Source organism: Equus caballus, chromosome 9 (assembly GCF_041296265.1).
Source record: "Equus caballus isolate H_3958 breed thoroughbred chromosome 9, TB-T2T, whole genome shotgun sequence".
Classification (NCBI taxonomy): domain Eukaryota; kingdom Metazoa; phylum Chordata; class Mammalia; order Perissodactyla; family Equidae; genus Equus; species Equus caballus.
This window is the reverse complement of record NC_091692.1, coordinates 27,300,395-27,319,885: the sequence shown is the minus strand read 5'-3', so window position 1 is coordinate 27,319,885 and position 19,491 is coordinate 27,300,395. Positions and strand designations below refer to the sequence as shown.

Below are 19,491 nucleotides of genomic sequence, written 5' to 3'. Positions count from 1 at the left end.
TCCACGGGACCTCTCATCCTCTCCCGTTCCCCACTCAAAAGAAGGTAGGACACGAGGGCTGCTGTTTTTCTCCTAAGGCAAGGAAGGAGCCTGCCCACCAGCCTGGGAAGGAGTTCCAGGGATGTGGTAATTAACAGATTTTTCTTAGTCATGCTTTTATAGTTAATTTTCAAAGCATGAAAGCAGTTGGCCAGTTAATTAAACTGTAAGAATATAATAGATCTGAAATGAAGACAGCACTGATGAATACAAGTGCATAAAACTTTCCATTCTGTAGAAAAATATCTCAACATGAATCCCAACTTGAAATAGCAAATTAAACACCTGAAATTAACCACATTACTATGTCTTCTGGATTAATAGGTAGAGTTCATGTAACTTAGTAGAAAGTCATTTTCAGAGAAGAAGCAACCATTCTTTGATATATTCTAAGAAAAAAAAATGTGATCCTATTTAGAGTTTGGTCTGAGATCACTGCTTGCTAAGCTCATTCAGGGAATGTGCAGTAAGGCTCCTTGACAGGGTGGCACCTGATGGACTTTCTGCAGGATTGGCACTTAGTCTATGAGTACCCAGGGCGTGTATAAGTAAGTGTTTGTGTGGATGCTTTGGAAAGAAGGACAAGGGAGGCTGACCTTTTATACATTAGGTGGCACAAGTTCAAAAAAGGCCGAAACTGAGAGGAAGGTGACAGGCAATTCAGAGCTCTGAGTCCTCTGGAGAGAGAACACGCCAACTAAACACTCACTCACACTCTCCATCCCTCAGCCAAGCTCTCCAATGCGGGCTCAAGCACAGACACCTGCTCCATTTGAGCCACCACCCCAATGCCCAAGGTGAAGGGTAGTCCATGAGAAAGCAGATTATCCCTCTTTCACATCTGCTGCAAGCAGAAATGACAAAACGGGCTGTTTTTTTATTTTTAAAACTCAGTAAAACAGCAGATAGCAATATTATTTTTAAAGGCATTGGTTGAAAATACTAGTCCAGATAGAAGAATAAGAATGGTACTTGTAGTCTCCAGATATATCTTTTTGGACAAAAACACTTTTCTTCATTGAAATAAGCATTATGTAATGCTGGGTATCAGATGACATCAGCCATAAAGTTGGTCTTTAGTCTTTCTTCTTTTTGCCAACGAAGCCATCCATTACATTAAAGATACCCAAATATTCACACAAAAGTGTTGCTATCTTGCTGGAAAGGATGCTAAAGAGAAGACAAGAGAAAACTTTCTTGGTTATCAGTCGTGAAAGCATCTTTACCAGCTCAGCCGAAAAGCAGCATCACTGATTTGTTGCAGATGAACTCATTCACACACACACATTAGCGTGCGTGCCTTAGGGTCACCAGGGCTTGTCCACTATGGGGCAGAACACTGGCCCAGGGTCTCTACATCTCTCCTTGCTTGATACTCCTTGATACTCTATGTAACGATTGATGGGAAGCAGTGAAGTCTTGTGGAGATGGGTGAGCCTGGCTTGAATCCTAGCTCAGTCATTTACAACGCTGTCTCAAGCAAGTTACTTAGCACACAAGCCTCAGTTTCCTCCAGTGTAAAATGAGATCATTACTCTTTCTGGGACTACTTGGAGGATTTTATGCAGTAACTCCTCAGACCTTTGGCAAGACCCAATTATGACTGTTCATCTTCTCCACCCCGACTCGCCCCTCCCGACAGAGCACTCTGACTCCACAGATCCTGATGTCCACACTGCAGAGCAAGGAGAAGCACGGTAAACAGAACAGGCACAGTCAACCTGAGACTTGTCCTAAGTGGGGGGTGAAGAAAAGGACCCTGTGCTCGCTGTCCCTCTGGGGGCATCCCAAGATATCCAGGTGATTCCTGCCCTCTGCAGCTTCAGGTCTCTGGTCAAATGTTACCTTCTATGTGAGACCTCCCCTGAATGCCATACTGAAAATTAAATCTCAACTTGCACCCCTCCACCTCCCCTTCTGGGATTTCTTTTTCCTGCTGTACATTTCTTCATAGCACTTCTGACCATACCTTTTCTTTTTCTTTCCCTTTTTGCTTGTTTGTTCCCTGCCACCCACCCACTAAGAGGACAATTTCCATGAGGGCAGGGACTCTTCTCTCTCTTGTTCTTTGCTGTAAACCTCAGATCCTAGGATGGTCAGCAATGTGTGCACACAGTAGGCACTCTCTAATGCTTGTTGAATGAATATTTGAAGGAGTGTGTGATCTGATCCCCTTCACCGAACTTCTTCAGGTTTCCAAGCCTTCTCAGGAGCTATGTAGAGCTCTCTGAAACTGGGGCCCAGAACTAATATCCTGTAAAAGTAAACATAATCTCAATAATTATTCAAAATGTTAAAAAACTTAAGTCCCACGTTCTTTACAATTGGCATTACTATCCTATAAACCTCTATCTATTAGGCAGGAGGTAGTGAGCACACACATTGCCCAATAAACAGTGCATTAAACTCACTAATCCACAAGCCATAACCAGTGTTGCCTTGTATGTTGTAAAAGAGGAGACCGGACCCGGAGAGTAAAATGCATGCTCAGAGCCACAGACTTAGTAACAGCAGGATCAAAACTTGAGATCTCAAACTGCTTGTCAGAGACCCTTTGCCCTGCCCCAAACAGCCTCAGTCAGCCATACCACTCTTGTGTTAGGCGAAGTGTGACAAAGGGGAAGGATGTAAGAATGATTTTTATTCATTACACAAAGTAGATACAACTAGCTAAAGAAAGAAGACATTTCCTTATGCAGGAAAGGCAACGGCTGCTAGCCATGCAGTGGACTTGAGGCATGATATCTGTGTTCAGAGAACCGAAGAATTGTTGTTATCAAGAGGAATGGAATCACTCACAGTGTTAGAGGGCAAAGCTAGAAACAATGGAAGTGAAAACGAGGCAGAATTCAACTCAATAGAGGGGAGTGGTTCAGTAACGAAATGTGCTTCCTTGCAAAGCCTCGTCTGGGGAAGTATTAGATGAGGGGGCAGTATTAGAGGACCTGTCACAGTCTAGACAATGAATTGAGACTGTGGGAATAAGCAGGTGCATCAGCAATTCAGAATTTCTGTAACGGGGTCAAATGTTCATAAACTGCAGCCAGTGAATCTCAGTGTGAAACCCAATGGAGAGCGGAGAAGGATGGGCAAAGATGCTCTCTCATGCTTTTAAGAGGTGGTTATCTTTTCAGTTTTTTCCCCCCAAGTTCTTTAACCATCTGATAGCTCAAATTTATCATCTATTATCAGCTTTACCCACACCACAAATTCCTGAAATATTTGGCTTATTGTCTGGTCTTGACTTTGGGGCCCTGTACTTGAGAAGGCATGGACACAATATCTATTCCAAGATGATTGTTCCATTATGAGCACAAGAAAAAGTGTCTTGCCTAAAAAAAAAAAATCATTTCAATCTGTCCACAGATCATTTAGCAAATATACTTCTTTTTGACAACAATGCAATACTAAGATGACTAGAAGGATCCAATTCCATTTTCTAGACTCGGGGGGCACTGCAACTATGCAACTTTGAGATTGTGCCAGCAAATGAGCACAATGAAGAGCTCTAAATTCACTTAACAGGTAGTTTCTAAGTGGCTCCTCCGGGTAGGATTTGGAATAAGCTGTTGACTGGCACATTAGAGAAATAACAGAAGCTTATATTGTTACCTTTTTAAAAACACCAGGAAGTACAATACCCTTGGTATATACAGGTACACTTTCTCTTGCAAGATAGCATCTACTATCTTTCTCACTGCATATTCTGGTTCCAGAACTGGTAACAGAGAAGGAAACCTGAGGGTAAAATAATCCCCAAATTAACAAACTCATAAAAACAATTCTTACAAATTAGGGATAAGAGGGTTGTAAGACATGATCATCTATTTACTTCTTTCCCTTCCATATGTGATTTATTTCTATATTTATGCCCTTATAAACATGATGAGTAATAACATAACTAGAATTTGAAATGGAAAATGATGATTCTAATTAATACACTGATGTAACAATATGCATATACGTAAAATCATATTAAACAAATGGTCTAAATAATGTAAAGCAAGTCTTTGAAAACCAACTGCCTGTGATCTCCCTGAGATACAGACTTGGGCATTTGTGCCCCTTCAATGATGTCCAGTCCTTCTGCGGAATCAGGGAAGAGGGCAGAATGGAGCTGGGTGGCGGAAAGTGGATGTGACCAGGAGCCCCAAGGAGATGGATGAGCAGATCCGGGCTGCAGGGTGGCTATGAGATGGACACAGCCTTCATTACCCATTCACATTAAACTCAGTACCTTAAACACAAACACGTCTGAGGAAAAAAAGAAATTGGGAAACCATTTATAAATCAGGCCAAAGCCTAGAAAAATGTCTTCTTAAGCAACTTTAACAAACAGATAAAGAACGAAAAAAAATAGATGGCCAATCATTTTTAAAAATGTAGTTTCTTTGAAATCAAAGGATATACTTACTTAGTGGTACAACCTTCAAACATTCCAGTGTTTATTAAAAGTGGGCACACAATAGTGGTTTTGATCCCCATTTGTTTCTGAGCGACTGTTTCTGCAAACACAGCTTCAGCAAATCCAAAGGCTGCAAATTTACTTGCACAATAATCTGAAAAAGACAAACAATGCTAATGTATATTCTAACGTCTTTAAATGGCATTACATTAAGGTTTTCTCGAAACACTCATACTGACAGAGACTGGGACAACATCTCAGGTTCTTATTTTGTATGATCTTGGTCTACTCCCACTGGAAGAAGAGTGAAATGAGTGGGAGAGAACATGGTCAATTGATAACGACCAAGTGGACTCAAGAGAAGCAGGGTTAGCACAGGAGAAACTGTGCTAGCTATTACACGGGGTACAAAAGGTGCATCCAGTCCCTGTCCCAAAGAGCTTCAACCCAATCAGGGCAGGAAGACACACAAAAGAAGAAGCAAAATAATAAGTGATGTAGGAGTCTCAGCAAGAGAGATCAGTGTGGGTTGTGATACTTGGATCAAGTTTTCTTCCAACTATAACTCTTTCTCCTACTTCTAGAAGAAAAAGAAAGGACTCAGTAGCTTCAACATCAACTTCTTAAATATCTTGAAAATGCAGGGGTAGTGGGAAGCGGCATTTATGTTAGTTTGGAGCTTTCTATCTTCAGACACTCTCACTTCAAGTAAACACCTGAATATTCAATTCACTGAATGGCCAAGTTTGGAGTAGAAAAGGCATTTAGGTAGACTTATTCTTTCCTTTGCCTCACACAGTCAGAGGCATACTTAGTACTCTGTTAAGGAGTAGCTACTACAACTGGCAAGAACCAGGCTACAAGTGCCAGGCATGGGGTTGACGGGCCCTGCTCTTTCCAAGACAGTGGGTAAGATGATAGAGGGAGGAAAGGGGAGAGAAGGGGTCCTGAGCAGCTTCAAGGATCGTCTGAGTCATTTGGCATAAATGCAGCTAACTGAGCCCCTCAACCCCTGAGATTCGGATGAAGAGACATGGCCCAGGATCCAGGGAACCTGCATTCTAAATAGCACCCCTAGTGGTCTGATGCACAGGAGCCCCACGCTGTGCAAATTACAAAAGGCTGACACTTCACTGGGGGTGGGAGAGTCTTGTATCTGAAGATAGAAATACTATGTCAGAAAAAGGATTAATAGGAGCTGTAAATACACCTGTATTATTTTAAAGCCCCATGACTTATCAGACATATGAGAGAGGGGTAATAAAAAGAATTCTAAGAAAGATAGAGGAAGGGAAGTCTAGGGTACAGGGAGATGTGTACAGACTGGTAATATTTTGGGTGACTGGTGGTTCTGAAAAACCTATCCACATAACTGAGATGAACTATGCTTAGACTAGTGTTGTGAATGTTGAACTATGCTGCTCAGCTCAAAAGGATTAGGAAGTGCCTGATTAGCAAACTGGCCAATCTGTGATCCGAATGTTGCAGCTAGGGTTTCTGATGGATGAGTCTCAGGGATCTGCACAAGCCAGGACCCAGGGTGTTTGCTCGAAGGGACACCCTGGTAGGTACGGACAAGATTTCTGTTCGCCCTAGGGCCAGCTTCTGAGTGGGGCTGCCTTCACCGAAGATCTTCGTGTTTCTCTTTGTCCCCTCCCCACTGCTAATGTCAAGTCAGTTGCAAAGGAGATGGAAATGACAACCACTTTCGGTAAGTCTTTAACCAGCAAAAAAGCAAAGAAGTTAATTTTAGGTTTCCTGGGGTCAAGAAACTTTCTCCAAACTCACAGCAGGGGTTTCCGCTCTACCTACTGAAAATTCAGAAAGCATAGTGGTCCTTCCACCATCCTGATAAAGAGTGCTAGGTGAATTTTGGAGGACAGTGGCTATGCTAATCACTTGTATCAAAAATTTATCAGTAAAGCCTCTCTCTCTTTTTTTAAACCAAGAGGATTGCATAAAACCTAATGATTCCCAAGTGCATAGTTCAAATTCATCTATGTATACCTGATGGGCAGTTTTGCTGCACAATGAAGTTTTCAATAACTTACCTCATTGAATGTACTTCTTAATTTACTATCCTTTATCATCAGTACATCAAGTTAATGCTGATTCTTCAGAACTATCATGTAAGTTAAAATTCTAAGACATTTTTACAATTGCAAAATATTAAATTTCTCTTACCTGCCAGTCCATTTACTCCAGTTAATCCAGCTGAACTTGAAATGCAAACCAAATGTCCATGGTCATTTGCAATCATAGCAGGTAAAAAGGCTTTATAAGTCTAAGAAGAGCAAAGTAAAACTTTTAACATTTTACACCACATTCCATATTTTTTTTAGATGTTTATATGATCATTTTGATTAAAAAAATTTTAAGCTCATAAAAATACCTGAAGACAGTGGGATATGAAAACAAACATCTGGCAAGTAATCATCTTATCTTGTTTAACTTATTAAATCAATATTTGCCTGGTGGCAATTCCAATATTATTAAAAATAATTTATTTAGACATATTTTGCTCATATTTGACTTTTAAAAACACAATATTAAGACAATAATTGAAGCAGTATAGGAAAATCTTAGTTGTGGCAGTCACAGTCCAGAAAGGAAAGGATATGATTATTTAGACTATAATCAAGGATATGGTTATTTAGATTTATATTTCCTTTTTTTCCTCCTTGGATCATATTTGAATTTCAAGTGTTTCCTGAACATTGTTCACAGGACTTGCTGCTCTTGGCTTCAGTTTAAAAGTATCACTTGGTTCTTAAATTCATCTCTACTTCTTTGAATAATGGTTTCTTATTTTTATTCCTCGTCATAAAAAAGAGTATCTGTTATGAAGAGGGGGCATGTACTGGGTCTCAGTCTATAGAACACCTCCACCTTCACTGTGGGATCTGGAGAAAGAAGGTAAAGGAGAAAGGAGCTTTGGGAGAAGATATATTTTGCAACAAAAAAATAACTAATCAAAGATGAATAACTGCACACTCATATGACATAAGTTTATATTTCATATTTCTTTTCAAATATGAATAATATTGATGTAAGAAAATTTTATATATTGAGGTATATGGGAAAGCCATCTTTGTTTAAACTTGATTTGGCCTAAATTTTATTTAAACCAAAGAAGCCTGACTTATGGCCTATGAAACATTCATTGTACGTCTGCTTTAATCATTATCCCCAAGGAAACAATGTACTTTTTGAAGACAAGAATTGATGCCTCCCTTCTTATGACTCAGTAGTTTTTGAAGATAAGTTTCCCTTTCCACACACCAGGGTCATATTGACCTGCTGTGTACGTGCTGACTTGTAACAAAATATCTCCTTAAATCCTTGAAAGAATACACTCTTGTCACGCTTGATGTACATCTCTTTGTTAGGAAATGGTATATAATGATGCTGAAAACCATTCTTTGCAGCACTATGTTCCCTTGCAAAGGCTGCACTCCCAGGCTATAGTCCTCAGCTTGGCTGGAATAAAACTCCCTGCTATAGAATGACAATTGATTATTTACATTGACAATATGAATAAATATGAGAAAAGGGATCTCCTATAAAACTCAAACAACCTTTGTTTGTCTGCATTGCAGTGAGTTTGAGAGAGAAACTAACATGTAGACAGAGCTAGAAAATCAAAACCAGCAAACAGTGCAGCATAATAAAAACACCTTGAGTTTCGATAGTCTGCAGTGGTCACTTCCTTTCTCCACGGGGACACTCCGCTTGGGAGCATGGTCACCATGAGCTCCCTGACCCACTAGCAATTAAATGCCCATTCCATGCAGGGGCTCAAAGAGTGTATGCAAACTTGCCCAGAAGGAGCATATAGGGTGAGAAGAGGGGAGGGGATGACAAGGGCCAGAGAAATGCCAGCACTTCAGGAACAACTAGAAGAGAGAGGAAAAGAAGAGAAAGGGGAGACCGTGAAGGAGACTGGAGAAAAACAGAGAGATGGGAAAAGAACACTAAAGCTACAGGAGTGGAGACCTTTAAGGAGATCATGTCTTTATCTTCATCCTGACCACATATGCTAATGAAGAAGGACCTTTGGGACAAGACAAGAGAAATCACTTGCAGTAGTTCCTGAAGGAACATCGTGGCCACTTAGTTCTGAATCTTTCCATCTTTCGCCAAAAACTAGACGGAACACCAAGAATGCCACCATTACACTAATGGCACCATTATCCTTTTGGTGAAACTAGGGGACAGAAAACTGACAAACTCCAAATAATATGTAAAGGTGGGTCAAAGGAGAGCTGGGCAGGAAGTCCATCTGGAGAGAGGTGAAGAGAATGGAGGGGGATCTCAGAAATCTCCAGCAAAGACACTCTCCCAGAAGGAGAGAGCTTGCCCAGGGAAGGATGAGCTGTGAACAAGGCAGAATGAAATGGGCCCAAGGGCTGGGAGGGGCAGAACGAGAAGTGCGTGGTGTGGGGAGGCCTGACATGACTGGTCTCAGCAAAGGCTGGGGAAATGCAACTTCTGAAAGTAGGCACATCATCTTAGAAGTCAGGGGCCGTGCCACTCACGTCTGCAGCACGTAGTCACCAGGTTTGACTGGTAGAAACTCTCCTTTCCCTGGTTAGGTCTTCGTTTGCCCAGAACAGACCTGATGAATGCTTGCTTATTAACGATGCCTCCTTTCACTTTCAAAAGAGTTCCAGCTTAGGCAAGTGATAAGGTCACCCTGGTCACGTCTAAGTGCAATCACTTGCTGTGTAGCTTTGAGCAAATCTTTTAACTTATGTGATCCCTTATCTCACTGAGCTGTTTTAGGGATTATACGTGAGGTGCTTAGGATAGTATCCGACATAGGCTGACCATCAATAAATGACCACAAGGACAGTTGTGTCTTTGCAGGATTCCCTGAACAGAGGCCCTGGGAGGTGTAGGTTAAGTTGGATCAGGAGAGGATGTCTGAGTAGACCAGGACAAATCTAAAACTGAGAAGTCTGTGCTTTACTTAGAGGCTGTTATTATTGTAAGAGAACAAGAGGAAGGTACTTCTAAATGTCAGAGTAACTTTATATTTATTATGAGAAGAAAAAATAATTACCCATAAATGTGCTTTGAAATTCACATCAAAAGACTTTTCTATAAGCTCATCCGGGCAGTCGAGGAAGTTTTTGCCAGTTACGATTCCAGCATTGTTGATGAGGATGGAAACGTCACCAACTTCTCTCTTAACCTGAATCGAACAGCAAGAGCAACACCGCACATGCAGTAATTCCTCATAGGATCTAGGTTTAATTTTTGCCACAGTTTTATATGCTTCTTTTCCTTGTTAACGCAGATTGAGTTTACGCACTCTAAAAACAAAGTATGTCTTATTTCTTTCGCTGAGTTTACAGCGCACCAGTGATGCCAGTCTGATGCCATTCCTCTCATTTCCTCCCCTTCTTATGATGGTGCCAACGCTGCAATGTTACTTTCCTTCTACAGTTAAAGCTATTCTTATACTCAGCGATTAGTAATTTTGTTCTATGCTGTGTATAACTAGTACATAATTTTAACCATTGCAATGGGACGTAAGATATTAGATCTATGTCATAAATCAAGACCTGGCACACACTGACATGGGGGTGGAGCAGGGAGAGAGTGGAGGAAGTATGATATTCAGATTCATGTTTTAAACACACAGTGTAGCTCAGCACCCATCTGTCCTGTTTTCATCAACTGTCTGGTGGGCATATGAATAAAGAAAAACCGCATTAAATTGGAGTCAGGAGGCCAAAAGGGGGAGCTTTCATGCCTTAGGTTGATAGCAGAGCCCAACAAGAAGAAGAAAGACTCCCTCTTCTTGACCAGCAAGCTCAGCCAGTGAGAGACTTAACTCAGTCAACGAGAAGCCACGACACCTCGACCTCTGTTTACTTCAGCCCCGCCAACTTCCTCCTCCCCTCGATAAAAGAGTTTCTCCTCTCTTGCTGCTCTGGGACTTGCATGCGGCTCACTGTGGTTGCGGACCTTGAACTGCAATTTTTTGCCGATCTCAGATGAATGCATTTTTTCTGGAGAAATAACTAGCTGTCTATTTGTTTAAGGTCAACACTTAGGCGGCCTGTAAGGGGATCCAGAGAAGACCCCCGAAGACTCTGAGGATGGTGAGCAAACAGGTGTGGTACCCACAACAGAGCCCACTGAGCCCGCTGCTTTTCTCACCAACTTCACAGTTTGAGGGTGAGTCTTTCTCCTGGATCCGAGCTTCTGTCCTCTGTGTGTTTGAAGCTCTCTAGGTTTCATCGGTTATCTATTTTAAGCCTTCGTCTTTTTCTGGTTAAGGCCTTGTTTGTCTGTGTGTACTCAGGTGGCACTTCAGCCTGACTCATCGAATCAGGCTGTTCCTTGGGACTGTGCTAGCCTTCGGTCTGATTCCTTTTGTTTGTTTGCTGAGGAAGATTCGCCCTAAGCTAACATCCACTGCCAATTTTCCTCTTTTTGTTTGTGAGCTGCCACCATAGCATGGACACAAATAGACGAGTGGTGTAGGTCCGTGCCCAGGAACCGAAGCCAGGCCACTGAAGTAGAGTGCCTAGAACTTAACCAGTAGGCCACTGGGGCTGGCCCTGATTCCTTTTGGAACTGGAGTGTTTCTACTGAAACGGTGCTGGCCTTCAGTCCGACCTTCGGACGGTCCGTTGGAGCTGCGCGGGCCCGCCTCCCTTGGAAGCAGACTGTTCCTCGGAGATGCAGCGATCAACTTTCGGTCTGATTCCACTTGGACTCAGACTGTTCTTTGGAACTGTGTCAAGTCAACCCTCAGGCCACCTTACTGAAATCGGACTGTTCTATTGGAACCGGCTGGTGTGAAGCCTGCAGGCTGTTTGAGCTGGTCAAGCTGTTTCAGCTGTTTGAGCTGTTTAGGCTGTTTGAGAATTATTCCTCTGCTCTAAAAAAAGCCCTAGGAAATGAGATCCCAGTTATCTAACTATTTTGAGCCCTGCCCTGCCTCTGGCACAGAGACCCTGGCTGATTTTATGGTCACAAACTGTGGTCATTCCTCATGCGCATTTCCAAGTAAATGGACTGACTTGACCAAAAGTAATTCAGAATAAGAATGGCCAATTTGGGAAACTTCGGAACTCCCCAAACTTACTTTTCTTAAAGCCGAATTGGACAACCCTAGCTCTGTAATTTCCAAAGCTGAATGGAACGCCTATATTGACTGGTATTTTCAGGCTTCCAAACAGTACCAGGAGTCTCAAATTCCCTGTTTGCAAAATAAAATTTTAAGGTCGGCTGAGGCAAACAAACGGTTAAAGAAAGATAAAAATGGCTTCTGAAGTCTCACATTCCTCTTTCTTGGCTTCTTCATCTAAGGCTCCGCCTTGGGAACCATCTTCCTCCTTCCTTTCTGTACAGTCCACACCTCCGCTATACTCTCAGTCACCCCATACTAACACTCTCACTGAACTTCCCCTTTTTGTGGAACCGCTCGCACTCCCTCTTCCTCTGAACCTATCAGAACCTGTCCCTTTAAAATTAAGCCTTCTGAGGATCCAAAGGCTAAACCCTTATGTAATCCCTGGACTAAAGCCTAACTGCGAGCCACAGTCAAAGATTTTTCCAAAGCTCCCTACGAGCCTCACAAATTTGCTGAAGAATTTAGTATGGTCATTTAACTTGGTTTCTTATCAACCATTTAACTTGGTTTCTCTAACTTATAGCAGCTAGTTCATATGCTTGTCAGTGAAGGCCAGGCCCACTAGATGTGAAAACTGCCAATTGAGAAAATCCTACAAGGTCTCTTGAATTACAACCAGGAAACCAACCCTTGGACCTGTTGTATGATCAGGCTCAGGCAATAGCTAGACAACTTCATTGGGAAATTCCTAAGGCTTTCCCAAAGCCTGTTGATTGGAACAAAATTCAGGCTTGTGTTGGGGCCATGCCGTGGTGTAGTGGTTAAGTTTGGCACACACCACTTTGGTGGCCCAGGTTTGCAGGTTTGGATCCCGGGCATGGACCTACACCACTTGTCAGCCATGCTGTGGTGGCAGCTCATATATAAAATAGACAAAGATTGGCATTAATGTTAGCTCAGGGTTAATCTTCCTCAAGCCAAAAAAAAAAAAAAGAAGAACAAGGAGAAGATTGGCAATAGACGTTAGCTCAGGGCAAATCTTCCCCAGGAAAACAAAACAAAACAAATTCAGGTTTGTGCACAACAACCTGATGAACCTGTTCATGACTGTTATAATTGACTCCAGATTGTTTTTAAAGAAAATTCTGGTCTTCCTTCAGACGCTGATTCTACCTGGGTAGCTTTTAACTCTATGTTTATCAATGGGCTGACCTGGGATCTTTCCCTTCCAGTAAAAAGGACCAGGATATAATGGGAAACTGTGTCCACTGCAGATTTAGTTAATCTGGCAAACCAACTCTCTCACACTCTAGATGAGTCACCTGAAGAAAGACGGCTAAAATTCTTAGTCTTCACCTTCAGCAAATGACGGCCCCTAAATGAAACCAAAAACCTAGTCTCTGTTATTATTGCAAAGAACCAGAATATTGGAAAAGAGATTGTTACAAATTTAAACACTTCAGGTGCCTTCAGCCCTCTAACCAGCCTTTCCAATGTCCTACAAATTGCCAATGACAGGGATCCAAGGAACTACAGGTGTTCTTTGCCATCCTCCTTCTTATTTGGCTTGGAGAAACATTTCTCCAGATTGACGATCAATCTCTTTCTGTCCTAAGTGACACTGGAGCCACCCTCTTGAGGTTCAACCTCACTACTATAAAGCAGCCCTGCTCAGAGTACTACGACAGTTCAAATAGTGGGGATCTCTAACAAACCTCCAAAGCTTCCTGTCTCTGAACCTATTCCCATTTGTTGAGGCCCTATGAGAGACATACACCCTTATTTCCTAAGTCCCTTCACCTCTATTCATCTTTTAGGCTGAGACTTCTTGGAAAAGTATCATGCCAGAATTTCTTTCTCCCAAAAGGGGAAAATAAGTCTAGAATTTGACAGTAGTTATCAAAATGGCCAACCAGGTGAATTAAATGACACTTTGACATCTTTTATTTGCGCTGCCCCTGACAGTACTAGTGTTGATTCTGGAAACACCGATCATTTGTCCCTATTGAATCAGCTGCCACCCTCCTTATGGGCAAAATCTCCAAATGATATCAGTAAAATTCACAGCACACCTCCCCTCAAGATTCAAAAAGATCCCTCAAAACCTCTCCCCAGGATTAATTAGTACCCTATAAGTAAAGAGACCCTTCAAGATAGAAAGCCCATAATAGAGGATTACTAAGGCTCAAGGCCTTATTATCCCTTGTAGTAGCCCCTGTAACACTGTATTCTACCTGTGAGAAAACCCAACGGCCAAAGGCAGAGGTTTGTCCAGGACCTCCAAGCAATAAACTACACTGTTAGCCCTCACCTCTGTTGTTCCAAACCCTCACATGCTCCTAACATCCGTTCCCACTGGGAGCAAATTCTCTATGCCAGTCGATTTACATAGTACATTCTTTAGCATCCTAGTTGATGAAGCTAGTCAATACCTTTTTGTCTTCACTTGGGAAGGAAAACAATTCACCGGACAGCAGTGTATGCTGAAGAGAAGTGAAAACTTCAGCAGAGTTTCACTGAAAGCCCTTCTTACTTCTCACAAATCCTGGAGGCTGATCTGGATGATATAAGCTCCCCAGGGGTTCTACTTTGTTAGAATATGTGGATGATATGCTTCCTTGCTCTCCCTCACAAGTCTCCTCATAGGAAGACAGCAGCCACTTGCTAAAGCTTTTAGCCTTAAAGGGACATAAAATCACCAAGGGCAACTTGTAGTTTGCACAAACTCACGTTTGATATTTAACACCTCTGATATGAGAACAAGGGCTACCTTTAGATCCAGACAGGCTTCATGATGTCTTAAGTTTCCCGAAACCCAAAACTAAGAGCCAACTGCAAGATTTTTTCAGCCTAGTTGGTTATTGCCAAAACTGGATTCCAAATTTCTCTCTTCTGGCCAATCCTCTGTATATTTTACTAAAGAACAACAACCCCGATCCAATTTTATGGGAAGAATAGGATGACATAGCCTTTAAGGCCTTAAGGAGAGTTTGATGAACCCACCTGTCCTTGGACATCTGAATAATCAGGCTCCCTTTTTCCTTTTTGCATATGCAAGGACTTTCCAATGTGATAGGGCTGCTCGTTGGAGGCTGGTCTGGTTCCTTTCTTCTCACTGCATTGGTGAATTCTGGGAGCCACAAAAAAAGTGGCCCAGGAGTGTGATGTCTGGAGTAGTCATGCCAATGTGAGGACAGAGAAATCCTTATGAGGGAAAGGAGGCAGCCACCAAACAAGCATATGCCTCTCTGAAGGAAGGAAACCCTTACCATTGGAATATTGGAGCTGTGGTTTCCTGAAGGTGTTCTTTATCTGCGAATCTGTATCATCACCAAAGGAGTAACTATGGTTAAGAGTCTTTAGGATGAATAAAATATTATGATTTTCTTATGACTGCTTAAGAGAAATACACATTCAAATGAAAGGCACTGTGGTAGGGTGGAAATGGCTGGATTTAAAGTCAGACCAAACATGGCTTCAAATCCTGGCTTAGTCATGTGCTAGGTCTGTGACCCTGAGCAGGTTATTTAATATCTCTGTGTCTCAGCTTTATCCTCAAAGAAGGGTGCTGCCACCTACCTCCTATACTATAATGGGGGCCAGCACAGTCAGTATAGCGTGGTGATTAGAGCACACACTGGGAGTTATCAGACTCAAGTCCCAGCTGTAGCTTTGCTGCTTGTTAGCTATGTTTCTTAGGTACGCTACTTACCTGCCTTAAGTCTTGGTTTCCTTATTTGTGAAATGGAGATAATAATGGGCTAGACTTTATAGGATTATGATATAATACAGAGTGCTTAGCAAGCTGTATTGCATACAGTGAGAACTCAAAAATCCTAATTCCCACTCCCAATATTTTTTAAATTAAAGAGATATTGGAGACAGGCAAAATGGCACTGACAAAGGGAAATAGACAAAGAAACTGATGTATGTTAAAAGATTAACATGGAGTTCTTACTACCCGACGAAGCCAGTAAGCACTCAAGGTTTACCTGATCGGCCACCCTATACACTTCTTCTCTTTGACTGCAATCACAGGTGTAGGCATAAACTCTCGTGGCTCCAGCTGCCTGAGCCATCTCGCATGTCTCCTCGGTCCCCTCCTTGTTGATGTCCCAGAGAACAAGCACAGATCCAAGGCTGGCAAATTTGAGGGCTAGGAGCCTTCCGAGTCCACTCCCAGCACCTGTTATGAGCACTATTTCACCAGCAACGTTCTTCTGTGGCTTTGGGATTAAGGTAAAAACCATGTCCTCCAGAACACTAAACACTGATTTTCCTAAGAAAACGAACAAGTCCTTTGTTGAGTTCAGGTCGGGTGCCATATTCTGGCTGACACCTATAAAGAAAGATAGACTCTTATAAAGACCCAGGTGTCCATTCCTTCCGGGTTGCCTACTACATGGAGCTCATACTTTCTGAAACAGTGAAGCCAACTGAGAAGCATGATTTAAACATTTCTCTTGGTAGCAGACTCTGACCTTACACAGGGGAGGGAACCCACAGGAAAGGTATCTTAGCCAACTTTCATTCACAGCACCAAGCTCGATACACACCTGCATGCCTGCTGGGCATTGGGCGTGACAGAAATGTTCATTAACCTGGAACTGAAAGCATATCCAAATTTAAGCCAAGGAGAAGTCCACTGTTTTCACAGTTAACCATTCTTCACAATGATCACGAGTCCTGTTGATTTTATGTTCAAAATCTTGACTACATCATAATGTTTATGGGATGACTACTATCTTTCTGGTTTTATTTTTATCTCCTTTTGGATTTGTTTTCTAATTTGCACTGTGTCACTATTTAAAATCTGAGATTCAAGAGGAAAATGTAAAATCCTATTTGTATAACGTATTTGAAGAGGAATAATTAGATGTTCTAAACCTTTTCTGATAGATTTGCTGTCGGCACGGGATACCCCTTCCCCAGGCTCTTTTGTCTCCGTGCCACATCACTTACCACTGGGCCCTGTGATTGTAGGATGTCGGTTAGAGAGAGACCTGGATTCCTGTCCTGCCCTGTCCCTGTCTAGCTGTGGAGCCTTGGGCAGGCTGTGGAGTCTCTGTGAGCCTCAGTCGGTCTCCTCATCTCTACTAGTCCTGTGGCACAGGGTGGTTTTGCAGATGAAATAAGAATGTATGTTACATGCTTGACCACAATGCTGGCTCACAGGAAGCACTTTGCAAATCTTACCATGGTTCTCAGATTCATACTGCTGCTCACCAAGAAGTCACTCAATAGGTTTGCTGAATGAATAAAATCCTCCCCTTGACAAACTCATACAGGGCTCACTGCTTACATCCTGCTATCAGTTACTCACACTTCAGTGAGAATGAATTTATAAGATGCTTTACTAACAACCAGTTGAGAAAGAATGGAAGGTCTTATTTCTTCCAGGGTGAGAAGACATGTGTAGTGGAGGGCATACTGTGCTGGGGACAGGGAGCTTCCCTGAACGGGGTGTCCAACTGAGAGGCACAGATGAGGGCAGGAGACGTTCTTCATTAAAGAGTAGCAGGGGGGCTACCCTGTGGCGGAGTGGTTAAAGTTTTCTGTGCTCCACTTCAGTGGCCCTGGGTTCACAGGTTTGGATCCCGGGTGCGCACCTTCTCCAGTCATCAGCCAGGCTGTGGCAGCATCCCACATACAAAGTAGAGGAAGACTGGCACAGATGTGAGCTCAGGGCGACTCTTCCTCAAGCGAAAAAAGAGGAGGATTGGCAACGGATGATAGCTCAGGGTGAATCTTCCTCACAAAAAAAAAAAAAACAAAAAAAGAGTAGCAGGTCTTCACTTACTGTGCAGTTTGCTAAGGACAGACTAGTTACTATTAATGACTACAGGTGGATAGGTTATCTGCAGGAGGCCTTGGAGCATGGTCAAACCCTTAGGAAATTGTTGTGACCTAAATTGTCGTTTCTTGGTTCATTCTACAGATGGGACTGACTCATGTCTCAATATGATGGGACATGCCACTGTCTCAACGTTGGCATGACGCAAGACCTAGAACAAACGCATTGTTTACCCCTGTCTTGGCAGATGCTTACTAGATTCTTAAAAAGTTGGCATCCTGAGGTCTCCCTAATTTGGGGTTTAGGGTGTCTGCTGGGTACCCGCACAGGTAATGAGGTCTAGGCATTAAAGTTTGAGTTGGAATTCTGGATCTGCCCCTGACTTCTCTGCAATCTTGCTAAAAATTATTTCATCTTTGTGCCTCAGTTTCCTCCTTTAAACAGGGGGATTCTAGTAGAATGTACCAATACTTATGGAATAGGGGAGGTGTGGAAGTAAAATGAGTTAATACAGGTAAAGTGTTAAGGAGTGTTAAATGGTCACTATACCGCACACGGAACTACTAAGCAAGTTGGAAAAAAAGAACAGGCCCTTCTTGCTCTAAGACAGCCCTCTCCAGCATGCATGCATGCGTGGGGGTGGGGGTGGGGCAAGACGAGTTGGGCTGGATTTCAGCACCTGCCAGATTACACATCGTCTCCCCCTCTGCTCCAAATTCCCATGATGTGGAGGCCTTGCTGGAACAGTGCCAGGCACACAACGACAGCAAAATAAATATTAGTTAGAGCTATGACTGGTGTTCCTGCTAGCGTATGAATTAATGACCCTTGGCTAAACCAATGACAGACGGTTATAGTAAGTATACTTACAAACAAGTGTAAATGTAAGGTTCAGTTTTACTGTATAGACTCTTCCTTAGAGGTTACAGAGCATATTTAATTTAATCAGGCTGAAGACTTTTTTGGTGTCTCCATCCCATGGCCTAGCCGCTTAAACCAAAAGCTGAACTAACTTGGTGCAATGTAAACAAGTGACGTCAGCTTCCCAGCAGTGGCAGGATGTTTACCCTGGGAAGGGGGGCAGGTAAGGGGAATGGGGCGAATTGGGGGCCGTGGGAAGCAAGAAAGAGATGCATTGAGCAGCAGAGAGCAGAGCGCTTGGGCAGAATGGACCAAAGAAGAAGAGCGGACCAGGGAGGCTCCCGCTCTGTGCTCCGGTGGGGAGGGAAGCTGGCAGCTCACCCCTCGGTGCTCGGCCACGGCGGCCGCAGGGACGCTGCAGCCTGGCGCTCCCTCGGGCTCGCCCCGCGCCACTCGGCCTCGGTTTACCTGCCCGCGCTCACGCCCGCGGCCGGCCGGCCTCTCACCACCCGGGCCGCTGCGGGCCGGCGGGGTGCGGAGGCGCGGCGCGTCGGAGCCAGCCGGCGCCACCTCCTCCCCGAGCTGCTGCCCAGTGCCCGGGCCCGGACCTCGGCAACTCACCCCGGACACGCTGCCCTCGCTGCCCGCCGAGAAGCCGCGCTCGCCTGCCAATGGCACCGGGCCCCTGGCTCGCCGCTGAGCGAGGTTCAAGGATTTATCCCAGCGTCCGCCGGAAACCACGCCCAAGGGCCGCCGGCCGCGCCCCGCTGGGGTGGGGCCGCCCAGGTCCCGCGCCACGTGGGCCCGCGCTCCCTTCCTTTTTTGCCCCGGCCGCCACATTTGGAAGCTGCAAATTCGGTTGTGATGACTGGATCTGCACGCCGGGATTTCGAACATAAGAATCACGCGCGGACGTTTGAAAATCCCGATGCCCAGGCTGCACTCTGGAGTATTAAATCAGAATTTCTGCGTTGGAAGGGGGCCCAGGTATCAGCATTTAAAAAGTTCCCCAGGTGTTTCCAAAGCACAGTCTTGAGGTTGCGAAACCTTGTGTTAGAGGGCAGACAGGTGGAGGCGTCGATGGGAAGCGGGAGTCAGGTCATGCCTCTGCAGCCTGCAGCGCAGGGCACGGGTGCGGAGCTCTCCTGCGGCGTCTGACTGCCCTACTTGGGAACTTGGTCAGTTGCCTCCCGGTGTAGGTAAACGGTCGGGAGGTGCGGGCGGGGGTGGGTGCCACGCTGGCAGGAGGTAGAGGAGAAGTGGTGAGCGAGAAGTTTCTTATAACAAGATGAGGTTGAG

At 43.9% G+C, this 19,491-nt stretch overlaps 2 protein-coding genes across 15 annotated transcripts in view; one reads left to right on the top strand and one right to left on the bottom strand.

Moving 5' to 3' along the window:
- Positions 1–896: 896 nt before the first annotated feature.
- Positions 897–18,950, bottom strand: SDR16C5 (short chain dehydrogenase/reductase family 16C member 5). 8 transcript variants are annotated; one of them, XM_070221527.1, is made up of 8 exons: positions 18,814–18,944; positions 16,094–16,144; positions 15,530–15,876; positions 9,510–9,641; positions 6,629–6,728; positions 4,454–4,598; positions 3,652–3,777; positions 897–1,209 (listed from the first exon to the last, which is right to left on the bottom strand). In XM_070221527.1, exons 2-8 carry the CDS (start codon positions 16,110–16,112, stop codon positions 1,116–1,118), a joined length of 963 nt encoding a protein of 320 aa, XP_070077628.1. In that variant the 5' UTR covers positions 16,113–16,144; positions 18,814–18,944; the 3' UTR covers positions 897–1,115. The 8 variants fall into 8 exon arrangements, with proteins under 8 accessions (XP_070077628.1, XP_070077630.1, XP_070077629.1 ...); XM_070221529.1 differs by having other exon boundaries at positions 897–2,293; positions 18,814–18,931; XM_070221528.1 differs by lacking the exon at positions 18,814–18,944 and adding an exon at positions 17,147–17,289.
- LOC138915393 (uncharacterized) overlaps positions 18,385–19,491 on the top strand; it is a 77,621-nt gene continuing 76,514 nt past the window's right edge. For 6 of the 7 annotated variants that reach the window (XM_070221537.1, XM_070221534.1, XM_070221536.1 and 3 more), the window contains exon 1: positions 18,431–19,179. In XM_070221537.1, the coding sequence (XP_070077638.1) occupies positions 18,499–19,179 (681 nt within the window). In that variant the 5' untranslated portion in view covers positions 18,431–18,498. Of the gene's footprint in view, positions 19,180–19,491 lie in introns of all 7 variants that reach the window. The other variant, XM_070221532.1, reaches the window with a different exon arrangement.

Coding starts and splice junctions, on each gene's coding strand:
- SDR16C5 (XM_070221527.1), bottom strand. Junction 9,642..15,529: donor TGTATAGGGTGGCCGATCAG/GTAAACCTTGAG, acceptor TGTTCGATTCAG/GTTAAGAGAGAAGTTGGTGA. Junction 1,210..3,651: donor TTCCTGGTGTTTTTAAAAAG/GTAACAATATAA, acceptor TCTTCTCTTTAG/CATCCTTTCCAGCAAGATAG.